Below are 22,974 nucleotides of genomic sequence, written 5' to 3' on the forward strand. Positions count from 1 at the left end.
AATCCCCACCGTATCTAGAGATCTGCTTTGATAAATTATTTAATCTTTGTATTTTTAATACACAGCAAATAGTCTTTTACCCTTAAGTAAGATTCTCAAATGATTGCAGGGGGAAAATGTTAGAAAAAAATGCAGTGGTGTTCAGATTTGAGAGATTTTTAGAGGTTTAAAGATGTAAGAACTATGATTAAAGTGCTTAATTTTTCTCCTGAAAAAAGAACACTTAAATATATATGTACATGCACACACATATGTATATAAGTAAAATAATATGGATAATGGCATGTAACTTGAAAGTGGCCCATTAATTTAGCTTCACATTCATTTTTCTTTACTTGTGACTTAGTAAGAAAAAGTTGCAAGTTTAACATTTTAGATGATGAAATGCAAGGTGCATCTTTTTTCCCCAAGAAAGTAAAGTGTTTTTGCTGGTGGTTTTGCTCTTATAGTCACATCTATTCTGGGATTCATACTAGCATATTGTTTCTATTTTTAGGCTGTCGCCAGGCAGATTAAAAATTTCTCCCCTTATGATTGCCCAATTTCTAGCTTTCTGATTGGTTACATGAACCTGCTTTCTTTAGCCAACCACAGTGACTATGCAAATTGTATTTCAGTTTCTGTTGCAGTGAGAGAACTGATAAGATGGCTGCAGGGGTTTTCCTTTGGGGTATGTTTATTATTTTAGAGGATTTTCATCATTATGTAGTAATAAGCAAAAGTAGATTTCTTTCAAAATGGTATTTTAGTTTTTGAAATGTAAAATCAACTATCTAAGCAAGATTTATGAGCCTTGAAAAATGTCTCTCATGTCAGATTAGATTAATTTTAATGGTGCTATGTATTGCACCCTGTCAGAGGCAGCATTTTGTGTAAGTAGGCATATGTTACTTTTTGTTAGTAAATAAGCATTCTGACTCCTCAAAGGAAGGTTGACCTCTGTATATAAACCTGCTGTATTTGAACATGCCAGCATGTTAGTTTGCAATTCTGTCAGAAATATTCTAGATTACTACCTTTGCTTTATAAAGAATAATTTAGTTTTTTCGCTTAAGAATTATTTTTGATTTTAGTTGTATGTATATAGCCTATTATTCTTTAAGTCAGTATTTACTAAGTGTATACTATATGCCAGACACTGTGTAGCTCATAAATATTATTCCAGGTTACTTACTTTATTTTTTGTTCTTTTGTTAAATGACCTCTGAAGTGCGTCATAATGATACCAGCATATTTTAAGATGTTTTCTGACAACGAAGCTTGGGCACTTAAAATGTATTAATCTTATACTAAATACATGATGAAATGTGCCAAGGTGTTTCATTAAACGTAGGTATTTCAGTCAATTTATCAATTTATACTAATTATTTCTTTTTTTAAAAAATTGAAGTATAGTTGACTTACAATTTTATGTATTTCAGGTGTAAAACATATGATTCAGTATTATTATATGTTGCACACCAAAGTTATTACAGTATTATTGACTATATTCTCTGTGCTGTGACATTACTTCCCTGTGACTTATTTATTTTATAACTTGTAGTTTGTACCTCTTGATCCCTTTCACCTGTTTCACCCATTCCCGCATTACCTCCCCTAATAATTATTTCTAGAAAGATGCATGTAAAGTACTGGTAAATACAGTGGCAAGACACTTCATATTGAATAAATACAGTATTGATAAAATGTGACAAAGCTTTATGTAACTCCAGAAAGTTCAGTAAGTATACCTCATTTATAAATATTATCATTAATTATGTGTAAGTCCTTTTGGTTATAGTGCCAGTTTATAATAAAAGGGAATGTTCCTGCTTCACTTAAGACTTCCTAGTCCTTTTGGTAAAGATGGTTAATTGTATTTTCCATGTGTAGAAGACTTTATTCGTATATGTACCTGGAGTGTTCATTTGCACCATGCTCAGTACTGTTTTTGTTGATAAAATTTGTTTTGTTCTTTTATCTTATATAAGTATCTCATGCCCATTATTACCATCCTGTGAGATAAACGTATCATAGACTTATGTCCCATTTAGGAAAGGGAAAAAAGGTAATTGGCTTATCTAAGATGAACACATGGAGAACAAGATTGCTGTTATTTTCTGTATATTGCCTTTTATCACTAGTATAATTACACGTATACTTGTTGGCCTAGAAATGTAAATTCCCTAAAGTAGGAACCGGTACTCAGTTCTTTTGGTATAGTTGTTTTGTCCATCATGAAAGTGTGACTCAGTAAAAGTCATAGGTTAAAAATAAATGAAAAAATACTCAACTCTAGTTTTGCTATTTTAAAAAAAATAACAGGTTTATTGAGATGTAATTCACATACCATACAATTCACCCGTTTAAAGTATATAACTCAGTGGTTTTTGAAATATTCACACAGTTGTGCAACCATCACCACGATTAATTTTAGAACATTTTTTGTTACATTATAAAGAAATCCTGTATGCTTTAGCAGCCATTCCTCATTTTTTCCCCAACCCTCAACCCTAGCCAAGGCTTTGCCTTGAATCAGTAGATCAGTTTCGAGAGTAGTGACATGTTAATATTAAGACTTTTGACTCAAGATGTTAAGTTATCTTTCTGTTTATTTAGGTGTTCTTTAATTTCTTCAATGTTTTGTAGTTTTTTAGAGTATTAAGTTTTGTACTTTTTATTAAATTTATTATTGTTGATGCTATTGTAAATGGAATTGTTTTCTTAATTTCATTCTTAAATTGTTCATTGCAAGTATATACAAAAACAACAGATTTTTTTTAATATCTTGATCTTATATCTTGCAACCTTCTAGACTCATTTACTGGTTCTAATACAATTTTTAGTGGATTCCTTAGGATTTTCTATGTACAGGATTTTATCATCTGCAAGTTGAGGTAGTTTCACTTTTTTGTTTTCAAGGTGCATGACCTTTATTTTGTTTTCTTGCCTAATTGTCCTGGCTAGAACCTCTAGTCAGTGCCAAATAGAAGCGGTAAGAGCAGACACCTTGTCTTGTTTTTGATCTTGGGGTGAAAGCTTTCTGTCTTTCACTATCAAGTATGATGTTAGCTGTGGGTTTTTCTTAGATGCTGTATCAGATTGAGGAAACTCTCTCTGGTTTGTTGAGTGAGTTCTGTTGTTGTTTGCTTGGATGACTTAATGAAAAGTTACTTTTAAAAAGATGCTTGACTGTTTAAGAACCTCATGGTAATACTGTTGGAGCTAATATATGAACCAGTCTGCAGGGTGGTGAAATTGAGTGTGTACTGTCAGAACTCATTTACTTTGTGGATGGGCCTTAGCAATTATATTAAATGACTCTTCCATTTTCAAAGAGATAAGAGAAGAAAATTGTGGCAAATACAGTATAGTTTATCGCTTAGCATTTTGAACGCTAGAACACTCCCTGGTTGCAAAATTTAAAGGATGAAATGCATAAGAAAGGTTCATATGCAATGAAGACAACTCCATGCTGAAATTGGGAGTCTGTTGACCTTACTAAGTTAATTATTATCTGTGTAATGGAATGAATGATAGCAGCATGGTTATTGATGTATTAATTCAGAAGTAAAGTTGAATTTGTATAACTTGTCACTTAAATAAATGGGAAAAGAATATGCCTTGGTTTAGGGCCTGACATATAATTACCCCTTGATAAATGTCAGTTCCTTTTATCCCTTTAAGGTGTGTTGTTTCATTAATGAAAAGGGGAATTTATAATATAGAAAAAGTATAAGGTATGCCTGGGAATAATAAACATCAAATTCAAGATTATGCTTATCTTTGTGTTAAGGAGTTGGGGATGGGGAAGGAGGAGCATGCTATCTGGTAGTGTTATACAGAGGGCTTTGTTTTTAATTTATCTGGATAATGGGTACACATATGTTCATTATATCAGATTTTATATCTTGCATGTTCACTGTATTTCATAATGAAAAATTAATTATAAAAGAGCATCAGTATAGCTAGACATTAGTAAAATAATACAAAATTTGAGCTAGAATCAAACTTAGCAACCATCTGGTCTAACCTCAGTTTTACAATTGAGTGACATGAAATCTAGAGAGTTTGGGTGATTTATCCTATGACAACTGTTATGGTAATGCTGGAACATGGAGTAGATTCAGTTTTGTTAGTTTAGAAATCTTTGTTCTGCTAAGCTTTTATAATTATGTATTTTTGAGGTGTGGTAGATTATATAGTTCACTGTTATTCTTTTTCTGGTAAGATTATATATCCCTGCCTTTTGCCATGTGACATGAAGTCTTTCTCCATGAGAACTTTTTTCTTCTCTACCCTCTTAATGTCTAACTTGGCTTTAGCCAATGGAATGTGAGTGAAAGTAGTGCGTACTATGTCTAAGAAAAAGCTTTAAAACCATTGTATACTGTATGGTTCTGTCATTGTGGATTTTCTCTCTGCCACAAGACCTGGAATTGCAGGGGGTGGGGGAACAGTTGCTGCTCCTTCAGCCTATGACTTAGAATGAAGAAGAATCTTAGTTATTAGCCAATAAAATTTTTTTTTCATATTGCATTATCACCTAGTGAAAGCTGACTGACACGGAAAGTAAGCTCTCCCTTCTTTCTCCTTAGGTTGGGTCAATAAGAAAAGTGAAAGCTATCTCCTGGCATGTGAAGGATTTACATCTTTCAACTTGTCCTAAATCATTCTGGGTGTTGTAATTCACCCAGGTAAAGTGTGAAAAATTTTGGACAAGTGGTTCTTAAATTCCTGAGGAAATAAAATACATGGCCTTCTGTAACTTTACTCATTGCTGGTGGAATTTGGTGAGTGGGATAAACTAGTGGGTAGGGCTCTGATGGATAACTGGCTAATTTTCTAAGGGGGTGTAATTTGGTAAGTGTGTTCTAAAATTGCATTTGTTGGGTCAGGTCAATTAATTTGACTTTGCCTATATAACAGAATGATCCCCAGAATGCACTTGGAGAAGTGATTTTAAAGTATCTTGCACTTTTTCATGTAGACTACCTTAGAATTTCTCAAAAGATCAGTATCAATGAATGCAACAAGTTAGACTGTAGTGACCATTCTGGTTTGATGTGCATAACCAATATTGATTTGCTCCTGCTTTGTCCAAGGAATTGTTGGTAAAGCAAACTCCCTGTTTCCTAGGGGATATTCCATTACATATTTTTATATCATTAGCTTGATGACAGGCAGAAGGTGTTATTTGTTGTGTCAAATATTATGAACATTCAATACTTTACTGAATTTGTGAGTATTAGGTAAGGAACAGATTTCACCAATTAATGTTTTTTAAAGTGTGGTAGGACAGCTATTGACAGTGTTTTTATGCATGTGAGAGAAGAACCGTAGCATAGTAGAAACGAATTGTGAACTATAAGGGACTCTGGATCCTCAAGTAAATATTGCCAGTGCTTTGTGAGTGGCTGGGAGAGAGAAGTTTGGAAACAAGATGAAAATCTTTGTGGGATTTTTAACAGAAGTAGTGATTTTGTTTTACTACAGTTTTAGAAAAATAATTATTGACAGAGATGACAAGATATCCAGTATTTAAGAGAAAAATTTAGCAAGTCTGTATACTAAATTTGAGCAGATAAGTATCAAGAGGATGAATCACTGCACTAGCAGTTTCACCAGTCTTCATTAATGGGCAGTAAACAGTACGCAGATTATTAACATTTACTGTGCAACACACTGATTATTCTTTGTGGTTTTATTGCCAGGACTATTGCAGAATTCTCAAGTGAAATTTAGGAGTGCAAAGTAAAAAATCACACAGTTCTCAACTGACAATGGGATTCTTAAAGAACTCAGTAGCAGAGCCTCTACAGAGGCTAGGAATCCTCAGCACAAAGTGATTCTTTAGGAGTAAGCCATTATTAGTCAAGCCTATTGACTAATATTTATTTAAGCCATTTGACAAACTCAGACCTGAATAAAAATTATTTTCAGCATCCCATTATTCAGAATAATGTTATACTAATGTCAGTTAACAGCATGAATTTAATTGGAGTAACTGTGTCAAAGATAGAAGTGTCAAGTCCACTTAAGTAGCTTTGCTTAACGTTTTGCAAATTTTTGCTAAAGTTTTATTTTTAAATAAAATAGTATCCATACTTTGAATTAACTTTGAATTAACATAGTGTTTATGTGTGTGCGCACGTTTTGACCCAACAGTCCTGGTACTTACTGTTGTTTTGTTAAGGCAGTTCTTGGAAAGCAGTAGTATAGATCCATGTTTATTTACTCAGAAAAACCCGACCATAGACCTGTTATTGAAGCAAAGAATCTGGGGGTATATTACAAATATGTGTCAATTTCATCATTCACCTTTAATTTCACACCGTTTGGATTCTTGGTAGAGCACTTGCCCTCATCTGCTTCCCTTGTTGCCGGGCAAGGTACGTGATGCTGATGTCTGATTGGTTTAGGCAACTACGGCTTTGAGCCAATCAGACAGTGAATTTCAGTTCTCTCACAGGACTGAAGCATTCAAGCAGCTGCTGATTTATTTTTCCTGTAGGGAGGAGATTATATAAACTAAGAGTATGGCTGCAGCAAGCTACCTCTTGGGTGTGTTTGAAAAATTATAGGGTTTATCTGTAACTGAAGGAGAAAAACATGAGGTTTATTTAAAAAACTTGTTTATTAAGAAAATTTTATAGGTAGTAAATTTGAGAAAAAATTCTGATGACAGATTTCCTATTTTTATTTTATAATTTTACATTTAAAGGACTGTAGAATGATATAGGAAAAATTTCCCTTTAGTTTACATGAGTATTTACTATGTAATATACACATTTGCTTTATTTCTTCAAAAGGGGAGAGCTCATAACCTTTTTGTAACCTGCTGCCAAGGGCAATTTAGGAGAAAAGAATGGAGTAATTGTACTTACAACACTTAATACAGGTTATCAAGAATTACATTTTAATTTCATTAGGTGAATCAAACTAAATCAGTTCAGTGCAGTAGACAACAAAACACTTTATAATGCTATCATCCATAGTAAACCTTTTTAGGGTCCAGAACACAATTAATTTTTGGAATTGGAAATCTGTAACAATAGAGGTAGGTGAGTATGAAAATAATCTTGTTGTTTGGATTTAAGGTTTTGCTGGATTTTTAGTATAAATGTTTTATAAACATTAAGGACTATGGAATTTTAAAAAGAAATTTACATTTGAATTTTGCAGATTCTAACCCATTGTGTAGAAAAGTATGTTCTTGTTATGCATTGTCCATGTTTGACTCATTCCCCAGGTAGGGAATGGATTTATATTTCTGAAAACGTTCTTTAAATGAAAATAAATAAGATTTATACCTTTTATCTTATTTTGATTTATTTATATGGTATATTTAATGTGTATTATGGACTTAGAATTCTTTGCAATTATGTTCTAGATTACTTTTATCAGACAAAGAGCCTCACTGAAGTGTTGTGAATCCAGGTTTTAACTATGTTTTTCTGACCTTATTGTCTGTCTCCTGTTGCTGGGCAGGAATCAGAATGCTGGCTACTGATTGGCTGAGTTTGTGACCAGCTCTTGAATAGCCACTTAAATTCTTGAGCTTTTTGAGCAGGCAGATTGTAGGCTAAGACATTGCAGCTTTTGGTAATACTTCCCTTTGTTGTTTCTTAGCTATAATCTCTTTGCTAGAAAGAAGAGTGTGAAGGGAGTGGGTGGAGGGGGATGAAGCAGAGAAGAAAATAATGGTTTCACTTAAAGAAGAAGAGGCTCATTGGGCTTTACTTAAAAATAATTTACACAAATTTCAAAAAAAAATTCCAAGCCATAGAGACTTATTTGCAGGTAACACACCCTTCTTGGTTATTTAAATATAAATTCCTTAAGTAAAGGTGAAATCCTTGTTAATGCTATAGAAAAAGATTTTTTTTTTATAGTGATAGTATTTCCCTAGAGTTCTTGAATCTGAATATATAGAGTAAGGACCTAAAAACACTTTTTTCTTACTGTCTTTCTCATGAAAAAATGTTTTCAGTAGAAAGTAGTTCATCACGTTTTACACATTTACTTCTAGATATGGCAGACATTTTCTGCTGTAAAATATAAATGCTTTTTCCTGTGAAAATAAATTACAGTCTTGTGAGAGCTTCGTGATTCTAGTGTTGCCACCTAAAAAAGTAGTATTTCTTTTGTCAAATAGTTTTGTGAATGGCGTCTCAGTTCCAGATGATAGTACTTAAAATGATCTTTAGAAATGTTTTGTTCCGGTAATACAGTCATGAAGACTTGTTTTCAGGTAAACACACCCTTCTCTAATGTGTGTCTTTCTTAAATATACATTGCTCATGCAAAATAGATTTTTAAAAACTTAACTGCTGATTGGTTTGCATAGATATGGCTGAACTAGTTTGAACTGGTTGTTCATGCTACGGTTGTTCATGCTACTTCCTTATTGCTTTGTCTGTTATTCATTATACTTAGAACCCATAAAAAATCTTGTAAATGGCTGTAGTGTGCACCCTTGTGGGTATAGATGGTAGTTATTCTGTAATTCTTTGTATAGGTAGTCCTTTAGTGTACTGAATTGAATGGCAGTTTTGTTGATAAAACCAGCTTGCTTCGATAACATTTATTTTTATTAAATGTTACTTGGTGGTGGCTATTAACATTGAACGTGATGTTTGCGTGTTGGATTTTCTACTTCATATACAAAATCCCAGAAGTATTTAAGAGAAATTTGTTTCAGATTCTCTAGTTTATGCCTAAAACCATTCTGAATATACATAGACAATTATGATAATAACATTTATTGAGTGCTTACTACCTTCTAGGTGCTTAATGTATAGAATCTCATTTAATCATTATTACAAACTCTGTGTCAGGTACTGATATTCCCTTTATAAGGTGGCTGAAACTAAACGTTGAAATGCTACATAACTTGCCGTCTGTCACATAGTATATCGGAGAGCTAGAATTCAAATCCATGTTTCTGTTTGCAGAGTTCATGTTCTTAACGGGATTACTAAAAATTATGAAAATATACTTTTTTTTTAAAGAAAGAGGAAGTTTGCTTTTAATGCAACTGGCAATAACTGCCACTTACGCATAATAGTTGAGAAATGTGGCTGTTATGAGGTCAAAGTCCAAAAGAATTGCAGTTCAGTATTTGAAAATATTTAAAGGGTAACCATACTCCTTGTACTGTAAATTTAATCCTTTTGTATGTTTGGAGTCAGCAAGGAAAAGTGACTACAAAGTTTGCATTGTATCTTTGCAGAAAATTTTTCAGTTAGTGTGAATTTCAAATGGATGGTAGGTGGAAAAAAATTTGAAGTTTAAAATTTAGCTGCAGTTAATAACCCTTAAAATAGTGCCTATGATAATTTTGCATTGACGTTTCTTCTCAATTTTAAGGTAATTTCTGTAAATAGTTTCACTCAGCTCCATAATTTAAATTAAAAACGTAGAAAGACCAAGAAATATAAGTAATTGGCTTAAAGTAAGAGAATGAATGCAGATTTTATACCACAGTCTAGAAGTACTGTGACAACATGGTTGGTTCTCAGGCTTTATTGGCCTCCAGCAAATAGGCTGGGCCATAGTTTTATGCCTTTCAGCTAGAGGAACAGTGGAACACCAAGAACACACCTGTAATTGAACAATTGGGTTTATTATTTGTTGCAGTGAGAGAGATTGTTCACCATGGGGAAACAGCGAGGCATATCAGTAGGAGGATGTTAGAAAAACACCTGGTAAAGGATTCAGTTATAGTATAGTTGGGTTTTTTTGGGGGGGGGTTGGTAGTAGAGCCTTACTCTGTATTAGGTGCTATCAGAAAGCAGGGGCAGTGCTATGCTTGTGTATCTCAGCAACTGTCATCTATAGGGAGGACAAACTACAGCGAGTATAAAGCTGCAATTGATAAAAAAGTGTAGCTGTCACTTAGTCAGAGAGGGAGATATTTAGTATTTTACGGGATGCTGGGTTGCACAGGGACCTTGTCTAATATGAATGGTGAGGTCGTTTTATGTCCAACATGATTTAGCTATAAGCATCAAGTCAGTTTATAACAACACTGAGCTTTGAGCCTTAGATAAGTTCCCAGACTTCCGAGGCTGCTTTTTTCCCTTCTCCAACCAAAGCAAGTATATCCTAACATCATTCCTACTGGTAATGGTGATGTTAAGTGAATATCCAATGTAAAATTAATATTCTTGATTCTGTATATCTTAGTCCTTAAAGGACGTTTGTTTTATTCCACTATAGACTGGCAACATTGTCTTTCTCTAGGACCAAATCTTTTGTTTGCCTTACTGCACTGACCAGATGTTAACACAGAAACAATGATAGAGAAGATCCTTATCAGTTCTGATCTTATTTTACCATTAAGTATGATATCTGCAGTTTTCTTTGTAGATAATCTTTATTAGATTTGAGTTGTTTCCTTCTGTTAGATTTCTGAGAGTTTAACTATGAGTCAGTGTTGAATTTTGTCAAATGAATGAATATTCTGTGTCTGTTGAGATGATCTGTTGTTTATTTTCATCCTCTATTCTGTTTTTGTGGTAAATCACACTGCTTGAAAAAAATCTTTTTTCTTAAATAACAGAAATGTATTCTCTTACATTTCTGGAAGTTAGAAGTCTGAAATCAAGGTGTTGACAGGGCCATGCCCCGACTGAGGAAGCTAAGGAAGGGTCTGTTCCACACCTCTCTCCCAGCTGTGGCTTGTGGCTGACTAACTCCATTTTTCACACAGCATTCTCGTGTGTGTGTGTGTGTGTGTGTGTGTGTGTGTGTGTGTGTGTGTCCAGATTTTCCCCTTTTTATAAGGCCACTGATCATACAGAATTAGGGCCCACCCTAAAGACCTTATTTTAACTTGATTACCTCTGTAAAGACCCTATTCAAATGAGGTCACAATTTGAGGAATTAGGGCTTAGGGCTCTAATGTATTTTTATCAAGTGGACATCTTGGTTGGGCCTAAAATAAAGCTGTAATGCTTCGTGACTCACTCGTAAATCTACATTGCATGATTTTTTAATATGAAATTGACCTTGTATTTTTTTAATGAGCTTCACATGGTCCTACCTTTTAAAGAAACATACTTTTAAGTAACTCACAGATGAAAGAAGAAATCACAATGGAAATTAGAAAATATTTTAATAGAACAACAATGAAAAATATGATACATTCAAATGTAAGATGCAGCTAAAACAGCGCTTAGAGGGAAATTTATAGCTTTACGTGCATACACTTACAAAAAGAGGGAAAGATTAAAAATTAATGATTAATGTTTAGCATGTTGAGGAACTGCCAGACTGTTTTCCCAAAGCAGTTGCACCATTTTACAATCCCATTGCCATTGCAGGAGAGTTTCAGTTTGCCCACATTCTTGCCAACATTCATTATTTTCTTTGATACAGCCATCCTGGTGTGTGTGAGCTGTTATCATTTTGGTTTTGATTTCTATTTCTCTGGTGACTAAATGATGTTGAGCATCTTTTCATGTTTCTTGCTTATTGGCTATTTGTGTATCTTTTAGAGAAATGTCTGTTCAAATCGTTTGCCCATTTTTAAATTGGTTTTTCTGTTGTTATTTTTCAACTGCAACAATATTTTATATTCTATATTTTCCAGATGCAAGTCTCCTATCAGATACATTATTTGCAAATGTATGATTTGTAAATACAGTTGACCCTTGAAAAATGTGGGGGTTAAGGGGGGCCGGCCCTCCGCACAGTTGAAAATCCTCGTATAACTTTATAGTTGTCCCTTCGCATCCACAGATTAAACCAACTGTGGTTCAGGTAGTACTGTAGTATTTATTGAAAAAATTCCAAGTTTAAGAGGACCCTTGAAGTTCAAACCTCTGTTGTTCAAGGGTCGACTGTATTTCCTTCTGTTGTGTCTTTTCACTTTCTTGATAGTAACCTCTTACTAATGTGTTTACAGCTGTTAATTTAGATATTCCTGGTTGCAAATGTAATCTTTCCTTATGTTCCTTAATTCTCCCTTCTTTTTTCCCCCTTATCTCTATACCTTTCTCCCATTCCCCTACTGCTTTCATTCTCTTATACTTTTATTTTTCCTTTGACAGCTACTTTTTTATTTCATGTATTTTTTTTAATGCTATCTCCTCCGGACTCTGAGAATCCATTAGCTTACTGAGAATGAAAACTAGAAATTAATCACTTTTTTCCTAATACTGCTTAGTAATTGATCTCCTGTGAACTGTATCTATTATCAATTTTATATTATATAAATTCAATAAATATGAAAATTAACACACAGCAAGGATCATTATGCTTTCTATATGTAATTATTTCAAAATTACATAAAGGGCTGCTTGCTTATAAGATCAGTTTGCAGTAAGTCTGTAATTAGGTGGCTTCGGTTTCAATTGTTAAACTCTGTCTTTCTCTTTCTCTTTTTAAAGATTCAAAATGGATAGTATAGAAGAACCTCAGAGAAAAGTCTTTAAGGCTCGAAAAACAATGCGAGTGAGTGATCGTCAACAACTTGAAGCAGTGTACAAGGTCAAAGAAGAACTGTTGAAAACTGATGTCAAGCTGTTAAATGGCAACCATGAAAATGGAGACTTGGACCCAACCTCACCTTTGGAAAATATGGATTATATTAATGACAAGGAAGAGGTGAATGGCATTGAAGAGCTTTGTTTTGACCCTGAAAAAAGTAAATCAGAATGGAAAGAAACACCCTCTACCTTAAATGTTAATGTAAAAAACAAGCAGGATGATGATTTAAAGTGTGAACCTGTGTCTCCTAATAATATAACTCCTGAACTAGCCTCTAAACTGACTGCTGAACCATCTTCTGCTGATACAGCCTCTGGTGCGCTAGCTGCTAGAGGTCTGGTATCTGGAGATTCTGCCTCTGGAGACTTGGCCTCTGAAGCAGTAACCTCTGGTGATCCCACCTCTGGTGGTCCCACCTCTGTTGATCCTGCTTCTGGTGATCCTGTCTCTCGTGATCTTGCCTCCCGTGAACTGGTCTCCAGTGAACCGGTCTCCAGTGAGCCAGTCTCTGATGAACTGGTCTCCAATAAACCAGTCCCTGGTGAATCGGTCTCCACTGAACTGGTCTCCAGTGATTCAGCATCTGATGATCCAGCCTCTGGTGATCATGCTTTTGAATCACTGGCCTCTGATGATCCAGGCTCTGGTGATCTGGCTTCTGGTGATCCAGCTTCTGGTGATTCAGCCTCTGGTGATCCAGCCTCTGATGAACCAATTTCTGGTGAACCAACTTCTGAGTCAGTCTTTGATCCCACCTTTGAACCAAGTTCTGTACCAGTTTGTGAACCAGTTCCTGAAACTGATATTACAGAGCCTAGTAGCAATAAAGGTGATGATTTTCTTGAAAAAAATGGAGATGATGAAAAGTTAGATCAAATTTTCCCATTTGATGAGAAAAATAAAGCTGATAGTAATGTTGATGTTGATGCAGAAGCTCTAGAAATAGATGATACAATTATTTGTTCAGATGTGTCTCCTGAAAAGAAGGTAGAAGAAGATGCTACCACAGAATCTGCTCTTGGAGAGGAAGCTATATCTAGCAGTATTGAGATTGACCAAAGTGAAAAGACTGAAGAAGAAAATTCTGCAGACCTTGCAGAAACCATTAGTGAGAATGTTATAAAAGATGACAAAAATGAGAATGTCTTAGAAAATACAGATTCTATGGAGACAGATGAAATCATTCCTATTTTGGAAAAGCTTGCACCTGCTGAAGATGAACTTACTTGCTTTTCTAAAGCTTCTCTCCTTCCAATTGATGAGACAAATCCAGATTTGGAAGAAAAGATGGAAGGTTCTTTTGGTTCACCATCTAAACAAGAAAGTAGTGAGAGTTTGCCAAAAGAAGCCTTTTTGGTCCTCTCTGATGAAGAGGATATTTCGGGTGAAAAGGATGAGTCTGAAGTTGTATCACAAAATGAGACATGCTCTCCAGGTTAGCATATTATTTAAATTCTAAAGATTTTGATTAGCTTTGATAAACTGCTTAGTAAAACATTCTCTTAAAGTTTAAATTTCTTTTAGTTACAGAGAAAGTTGAGAATGATGGTGACTAGAATGATCTCTTAACTTCATAGGTTCTTAACTTCACAGAATTTAGAATTACAGAGAACCACTCTGAGAGCAGCATTGTGTGAAGTGCTGAGAAGGGAGATAAAATAAGTAGAAAATTTTGCACTTGCCCGTAAGGGACTTATGGACTGGGAATAGAGATAAGATGGACCAGTATAACACCATGATATAACAATATCCAGTACGTAATTGATCAGAATCCTAGCAATTGTTCATGCTATCACTTAGCAGCCAAATAACTTTGAATCTAAAAGCCTACTCGTTTAATTTATTTGCTTCAAGTATAACAAATTCCATTTTACAATTAATTTTCTAGTTGAAATCTGATTCTTTTAATATTCTTTGTCCAGGGAATGGCACCACCATTGCTGGAAGCCAAAAACCTAGAGGTCTAATTATATGTTTGATAAAGACTTTATCCATTTGCTGCCTAAGCCTTCTTGATTCTACCTAACGTACTCCCTTCATTTTCTGAATGATCTCTCAATAACTTAAATCTCTTTTATTTGATTGTGTTCCTCTCTTTCATTAGATCACTATTATTGGGTTGGCCAAAAAGTTAGTTTGGTTAGTGAATACACTGTTCAATAAAATTCTTGGTGAAAATGAAAAATTTGTCCTTTATTTTTAGTTAGAATTGAACAAACTTTTTGGCCAACCCAATACTTTTAGGGTAATTTCAAACTCCTTATATAAAAGCTATATAAACTTCATGATTTGGTCAATGCCTGTCTTTTCCATCTCTTTTATTAATTACTAGAGAAAAAAGAGCGATTGAGAAAAATCCTACTTTGCTTTCATGGTCAAACTCAAATATCATTCTTTTGTGAAACTTTCTCAGTTACTTTCAGACTGGTGTGAATACCTTTATGTTCCCATCGTGTCACATTCTCTTAGCCTTAGAGCCCTGTGAGTGGAGTGACCTTGTAATAAGAAAAACAACATCTGGTTTTTAGTTTGTTCAAAGAAAAAAAAGCCTAGAAGACACAGAGGATTACCTCCCACCCCCCCACCCCCAATATATCATACCCACTTTTGGAGATAGAAACTTTTTCTTATTAAAAAATGACTTCATTTCCAAAGAGCATTCATTCATTTATTAAACCTGTATATGTAGAAAGGCCAAGCTCTTCTTGGCTTGGGGATTTAAAGATAAAGTTTATTACTTGCCCTGAGGATTCTGACAAGAATTAAATTGCAAGCCATTAAATACATGGTTGTGAATACAGTAGTAATGTTAAATTGGTATGCTGGGAGTTTAGAGGAGAGTAACTTTATGAGAATATAGATGTATTCAGGAAAGCACTTTCCTTTCACTCTCTGTGTAACATAGGGTTTTAATGAAGATAATCCCTCTTAATTGCAGCTCCATACTACTTGCTCAGGCCAAAAATCTTGGAGCCATTCTTATTTTTTTCATTCATAGTCCATATCCAATCTCTCAGGAAATCCTGTTGGTGCTACTTTCAGAATAGATCTAGAATGCAGTCTCTTCATACCATCTTCACTGCTATCACCCCTGCTTTGAGCTATCATAATCAGGCCAAAATAATGCTTGGGTCACAGTTAGTGCTCAGTAAATGTTTGTAGAATTAATTAATTGGTAATAGAAGAGTGTTATGGAGGACCTTGCTTACAATGCTAAAACATACTAACACCGGGGAGCCATTGAATGATTTCAAGCAGAGAAGAATGACACGATGCAATTTACATTTTGGAAAGATAATAAATAACAATGTTTAAGGAGAACTTCACTCATTTTTCAGTAAGAATATAGAGAGTAATATTGGGGTAAGTCCTTAAAAAAGTCTTTTGGTAGTGTGTATAAGAAAGTCATAGCAAATTGAAGCTTAATTATTTAATGAGTTTATACATTTTACCTTTATGTCAGAATCTTGGAGATTGGAGACCATCCCTCCCACCCAGTGGTTAAATGCAGAAAGATGAATATTAAGCCATCCCTATTGTATACTCTGAAAATTCAGAGTTTGGTTTATTTTTGGTTACTTTTAGACTTTTATTTGATTGTATGCTGTTAGAGTAGGTTTAGTGATAGATTTAATTTCTTAGCTGGTAACTGAACTTTTATTTTCTGTCCCCTGACCCAGAGGAGATTTTGTGTATTGTAAGTTGAAGTATGGTTTCTTCATTGGTTCTTAAACTGTTCTCTGTTCTGTTTATATGGTAGTAGAATCTGTTACATGTCATATTTGCTGTTGTTCATCTGTTGAGGTATTACTTTCTTCAGCTTCTTTATTCTTGACTAATTTTTAATGTTTTCAGAACACAGGATTATAAGTCTGGCTTTTCCCTCTAAGTACTAACATTTATGTGCTGTACTAGTAGGAAAACATAAACCTCTATTATTTCAGACACTTTAGCAAATTTGTTTTAAATATAGCAGTTATGGATATGAGCAGCAGCAAAAAATAATGAAAGATATCTGAAAACAAATGGAAAAGCTATTTCAGGTTTACAAAGATAGATGAAAGACCTAAAAAACTATTGCAGATATTCCTTAGTAGGCCTGAGGACACTGTCATATTGTTGCTTAATACTGTATAATACCTGATACTCATTAAATGTTTACAATCATAGTCTGTTTAAGAAGTCTAGGAAAATAAAGGTTTCTCTTTGGGAACATTCAAACAACACCAGAGGAGGTACACATATTAGCTACCTTCCATGTATTCTCCATACCATATACTCTCCTCTACTACTGTTCCATCTTTCCTCTCTTTCAGTGCCATTCTTCAAGTTATGTTAACAAAGCTAGCACAGTTTCATCTCCTCTTGTTTACTCTTTAACTTAATTGAATTGTGATTTCCACGTTCCCAGCCTCTTTCCTAATTGTTCTCAGTGGAGTGACATTGATGCTCATGTTGTTAAATCCAGGGGCATCCTTTATTTGTCTTTATTCTCTCATATTTAGATGACCTCTTAATAACAATTCCTCCCTCTTGAGATTCTCCTTAGCTTTCAGGCTACTGCATTCTCTATTTTCTTCCCTTTTGGCCCTTCTCATTTTGTTTCTTATGTAAAAATGAGAGGGAGAGCTCCTTTCTACTCGGCTTTTTAAATTTTTTAAACATTGTTTTTTCTTAATATTTTTGAGGAGAAAAATCTGTTTCAAAGTAAATAAGATTTTACCCTAAGCTCTGACATAATTTTCTTCCAAATATTATTTCAGATTTAAAAAATATCTTGTTATTTTTCCCTTTCATTGGATCCTTAAGATAAATTAGATGAACATAAATGCTAATGAGGATAATTGCATGGGAATAGAATTTAAGGTTTCTGTCTAATTTTGCTTTAGGTTAATAGTGGTAGAATTGCCATGGTTTAGATAATTAAAATTTATTGATATTTTGTTTTCACTATTTAATGTGTTCAGCTAAAATTCTTTATTATCTCAGCCCATTTATATTCAGCTGTGTCTTACGTACTTGGATTTTCTTTATGGAATCTTGTATTCCTGTACATTTTTGTAGAAGTTGCCGATTTTTCTTTTCAGAGTTGAGGGAGATCAAAGATGAAGCAAGTTTTGGAAAGGGGAGTGTGGGAGGAAGATCAGTTTCAAATGACGATTGTTGCCTGAGTTAGATATGTGTCTGGATTTTAGAGCAGAGGCTTGGACTGTCTAGAAGAAATTAGGCGTAGATACCATATAGACATTAGTCGAAGTTGAGTGACGAGGTGAAATCACCTCAGAGTGAGTATAACTCAGTGAGAGGAGATCCAAGAACTGAGGTCTTTGGCAGTCCCGTATTTAGAGGTTGAAGATATGAGGAAGAACCAGCAAAGGAGACCGAGAAAAAACTTCAGCTGGAAAGAAAATTAGGAGATTTTGTTGTCTTAGAAGTCAAGTAAAGAATGTTTTGAGGAGGAAGGATTAACTCTATTTGTGTATTAAATGCAGCTGTTTGTTCAGTTAAGATGGAAGAGAAATATTTAATGACCCGGATATCATTTATGACCTTGACAGGGGGCAGTGCAGTTGAAAGCCTAGTTGATAATTGAGTTTCAGAGAGAAGGGGAGGAGAAGAATTGGAGATAATAAAATGTAACTTACCCCCCAAATTTTGCTTTAAAAGGGAGCACAAAAACTTACTGTGGAAGCTACTATTTAGAGATTTGTATTAGTTAAATAAAGCTTTTAAAAATTTTCTGGAAAAGTCACATTGCCAGTAATGCCACATTTTTCTGATTCCTCTTGTGAGGCTGAGAATCTTACATTTGTATTCCTTATCTATAAATTGCTTGTTCCTCTTCTTTGCCCATTTTTTCTGATGGATATATTGTCTTCAGTTAGTCTGTAGGAATTTTTTGTTTTAAGTATTCTCGTAGAGCCATTAATCTAAGACAGGGGATTGGCAAACTGTGACCTATAGGCCTTAACTGTTTTTGGTCAATAAAGGTTTGTTGGAACATAGCCACATCTATTTGTTTACATATTGCATATTGTTTATCATCAATTCCCACCATAAGGACAGAATTGTGTAGTTGTGTCAAGAGACCGTAGAGCCCACAAGGTCGAAAATACTTCGTTTTGGCCATTTACTGAAAATGTTTGCCAACCCCTGATCCAGGGCAACGGTTTTGTCCGTATTTTCTTGGAATAAAGTTCTATGTAATTCTGAAAATGGGAAACCAACCCCTCATGTAAATTCTGTCTTCTAATCCTCTACAATACAGTTTTTCCACCTTCATTTAATGAATTTTATTAAAGATAACAGTCATTAGAAAGATATTAAATATCTACTTTGTCTCAGCTCTTCCCCAAAGTTTTTAGGGTTACCAAAATTAACAAGGTTTGGTACCTGCTCTTAAGGAGCTTACTGTCTAGTCTGGTTGAAAGGAAAGAATACCACAGATAGAACTGTTTGTGAATGTATGCCAATATATGAGGCTATACTCAAGATGGGAGGAATTATAGCAGAAACTGTGAATGAAGACAGCTTCTAAAAAAGACATTCTTAACTCAAGTATTTGGATGAGTTTTAGGAGTCCCAGAAACTACTTGAAATTATATATAACACTGTGTACCTGAGCGTCTGATTATTATTCTGAGTTGATGGACGTTCACTGAGATTCTCTACAGGCTTTGTGAACAACAACAACAAAAAAAATTAAAGAAATATATAGGGCCTTACTCCCTTCTGTAGACTCTGTTAGTACCATTTTTTTAAATCCCAACTTCTTTATTATATAAAACTCGAGCCTAAATTTTAATTCTGTTTGTCTATTTCAAACTCCTAATGAGTGTTTTAAGTATTGAGAATCCAGTCATATCTTCTAAACATACCTGGAAAATGGGAATTTGATGATAAGAGGAGTTGTTTGAATAAAATGAAGGAATTGGGAGCTAACCTTGACATGTCTGTGGGGGGAGAGGGAGCTAACATATGCATAAAAGAGGCAGACCAAACCAGGCCAGTTTGCTTTGTTGTTTTCTGATCTGGCTTGAAGTAACCCTAATTGGAGCCAGGGCTAATTTTGTTCTTTGGGTGGAAGGATGGTTTGCTAAATAAAGACTAAGTAAACCTTCATCTTAAGCAACCCAATTACTCTGTGTTTCTGGAAACTAGGAAACTATAGTAGTCCCCATCCTCAGTATTAAAGGCAGGAAAACTTGGAAAAGTATATATAGGAAAAAATGCTATGTAATGAGTGTGCAGTCTACAAGGGAGCAAAACAAACTTTCATTTCATTGAACTGGTGTTGAGGGATGAGATCTTAAAAAAAATTTCTTAATGAGCATAGGGTGGTAAATGGAAAGCTAATTTTTTAATATTCATTTATGTTAAAGTTTAAAAATAGTCTCAGTAATCTTTATATGTACTGTGTAAACGTCCTTCTTTTGCATTACAGTGTTCACGTTTTACAGCTTTATTGTTTATCTTAGTGTGAAAAACATTGCAATAGGTTCATCAATGATCCTAGTCTCTGCCTATTTTCACCTAAAAATTCTTTTAAGTTTTTTTAACCTTGACTTCTACCATCAGGGCTGTTGAAATTAAAACCCTGGTGTTTGGAGCAGAGATGCCATATCAAAATCTTTATATAGTTCTATATACCCATGATTGTTTATTTAATTGTGGTTGTAGAATATGATGAAATGCGGCATGCTTTATTGAAGCTGCAGGGGAGCCACTTGCAGGGATGTAAGTGGGAAAAATAGAAACCTAAACATGTTAGTGACTTGTTCTTCTCCCCTGAATGATTAAGTTAGTTGAGGAGCTATAGACTGATTGACCAAAGGCCATTTCTGGAGCCTCTGGAATTTTATTTGTTGTAACAAAGCAATTGTATGGCTATTTTTAGCAATACTTTTTGGTAACACTCTTTAGTTGTTAGATTTTATGTGCCTGTTGTGAAAGTTACTTAACCTTTCTGAGCGTTACTTTCCTCATCTATATATATGATGGCAAAAATACTGTTTATAGTGTAGGATTTTTGGGGGGGATATGAACTAATATATGTCAAGCACCGAGCTAAGTTAGTTGTTGGCACTGGTATCAAAGTAGCTATTACTTTTAAGTAAAACTTTTATTATCTTTAGGATAGCTTTTCCCTATCCGTAACCGTTAAAATAACCTAATGATTCAACCTGTCTGGTCAAAATATTAGGTTTTCTGAGTTTGCCAGTAATTTATAATTTTTTTTGTAATTGCCACAACCACTGTTATAGTTTTGATAATTGAATGTAAAGGAGTCTGAATGCTTTATAGTAGTTGTTTTCACATTTTATTAATCTATTGATGACAGTAAATTACTAAGATTCTTTGTTTTAAAATCTATATTATTTAATTTTTTTCCATGTTAAGAGTTTATTATGGGGCCTCCCTGGTGGCGCAGTGGTTGAGAGTCCGCCTGCCGATGCAGGGGATACGGGTTCGTGCCCCGGTCTGGGAGGATCCCATATGCCGCGGAGCGGCTGGGCCCGTGAGCCATGGCCGCTGGGCCTGCGCATCCGGAGCCTGTGCTCCGCAACGGGAGAGGCCACAACAGTGAGAGGCCCGCATACCGCAAAAAAAGAAAAAAAAAAAAAAAAAAAGAGTTTATTATGAACTTGCAGAAACATTTAAAACTAGACTTGTCCACTTATTTCCACCAGTTCATGCCCCCTTTTTATTCCCAATATTTTACATTTTGAGAACCTGATTTCCTAAAATATTATTGACTGGATAATTACAGCAAAAGTATAAATTATAATGAACTGTTACAAATTCTGATGGAAGAAAATTTCCTTTTCTATTTTTGTTACAGAAGAAGTAGAAAGTAATGAAAAGGACAGCAAACCTGAGGAAGAGGAGCAAGTAATACATGAAGATGAAAGACCTTCTGAGAAAAGTAAGCATGTACAAACAAACCTGAAATAGTTTTAAAAATTGTTTCTGCTTTTAAGGCTGTGGAAAATACTTTTCTGTCCATGAGATGCTTGTAAAATTTTTCAGTTTAAGTAAGCCACAGTTAAATTGTTTTGTTGATGGCTAACCCAAGGATCTTTGAAAGTATTAATTATTTCATGTATTTTATTGTTTTATTTATTTATTCTTTCCATTGCTCCATAGAAAGATTTAAGCTTACTGTGTAGTAAGGTGCTATCTGAATGTCTTGAGAGAAATTGTTTTAGATTTGCTTTTAGAGCATTGGACCATAGGAATTTTGTCTGGGATGATATAGGCAAATGGAAGTATGTGTCTCAATCTACTTAAAGTTCTTAAGCTGTATGAGAAGGGGAAACGACGTTACTGAAAGTCATTAGGTTGGGTTCTGTACCTCTCCCTGTCATACTGCTCTCCATCTGTGACTATGTAAGTTATTATTTTTTTAAACTTTCAGTAATACTACTACTTAATAATAATAAAAGCAACTGTGTTGATAACACTTACCTATGTACCAGACACAGTTCTAAATTTTTTACATCTTCTTTTTTTTAACTTTTTATTTTATATTGGAGTATTTATTACCAATGTTGTGGTAGTTTCAGGTGTACAGCAAAGTGATTCAGTTATACATGTACATGTATCAATTCTTTTTCAAATTTTTTCCCCATTTAGATAGTTACATAATATTGAGCAGAGTTCCCTGTGTTATACAGTAGGTCCTTGTTGGCTATCCATTTTAATTATAGCAGTGTGTACATGTCAGTCCCACACTCCCTAACTATCCCTTCCCTCCACTCTTCCCCCACCCCCCAGTAACAATAAGTTCATTCTCTAAGAATGTGAGTCTGTTTCTGTTTTGTAAATAAGTTCATTTGTGTCATTTCTTTTTAGATTATGTATATAAGTGATATCGTACGATATTTCTCTTTCTCTGTTGTGACTTACTTCACTCAGTATGACCATCTCTAGGTCCACCCATGTTGCTGCAAATGGCATTATTTCATTCTTTTTAATGGCTGAGTAATAGTCCATTGTATATATGTACCACAGCTTAATTATCCATTCCTCTGTCAATGGAAATTTAGGTTGCTTCCATGTCTTGGCTATCGTAAACAGTGCTGCAATGAACATTGGGGTGCATGTATCCTTTGGACTATGTTTTTCTCCAGATATATGCCCAGGAGTGGGATTGCAGGATCCTATGGTAGCGCTATGTTTAGTTTTCTAAGGAACCTCCATACTGTTCTCCATAGTGGCTGTACCAATTTACATTCCCACAAACAGTGTAGCAGGGTTCCCTTCTCTCCACACCCTCTCCAGCATTTGTTGTTTGTGGATTTTTTTGGTGATAGCCATTTTGACTGGTGTGAGGTGATATCTCATTGTAGTTTTGATTTACATTTCTCTAATAATTAGCAATGTTGAACATCTTTTCATGTGCTTCTTGGCCATCTGTATGTCTTCTTTGGAGAAATGTCTATTTAGGTCTCCTGCCCATTTTTTGATTGGGTTGTTTGTTTTGATGATATTAAG

At 34.6% G+C, this 22,974-nt stretch overlaps 1 protein-coding gene across 2 annotated transcripts in view; it reads left to right on the forward strand.

The window, feature by feature from the left end:
- ATF7IP (activating transcription factor 7 interacting protein) overlaps window positions 1-22,974 on the forward strand; it is a 116,652-nt gene that overhangs the window by 37,039 nt on the left and 56,639 nt on the right. For both annotated transcript variants that reach the window (XM_081248526.1, XM_081248525.1), the window contains exons 2-3: window positions 12,378-13,912; window positions 21,320-21,403. In XM_081248526.1, the coding sequence (XP_081104652.1) occupies window positions 12,385-13,912; window positions 21,320-21,403 (1,612 nt within the window). In that variant the 5' untranslated portion in view covers window positions 12,378-12,384. The remainder of the gene's footprint in view (window positions 1-12,377; window positions 13,913-21,319; window positions 21,404-22,974) is intronic.

The sequence above is a fragment of the Mesoplodon bidens genome (genome assembly GCF_964165515.1).
Source record: "Mesoplodon bidens genome assembly, chromosome: 11".
Classification (NCBI taxonomy): domain Eukaryota; kingdom Metazoa; phylum Chordata; class Mammalia; order Artiodactyla; family Ziphiidae; genus Mesoplodon; species Mesoplodon bidens.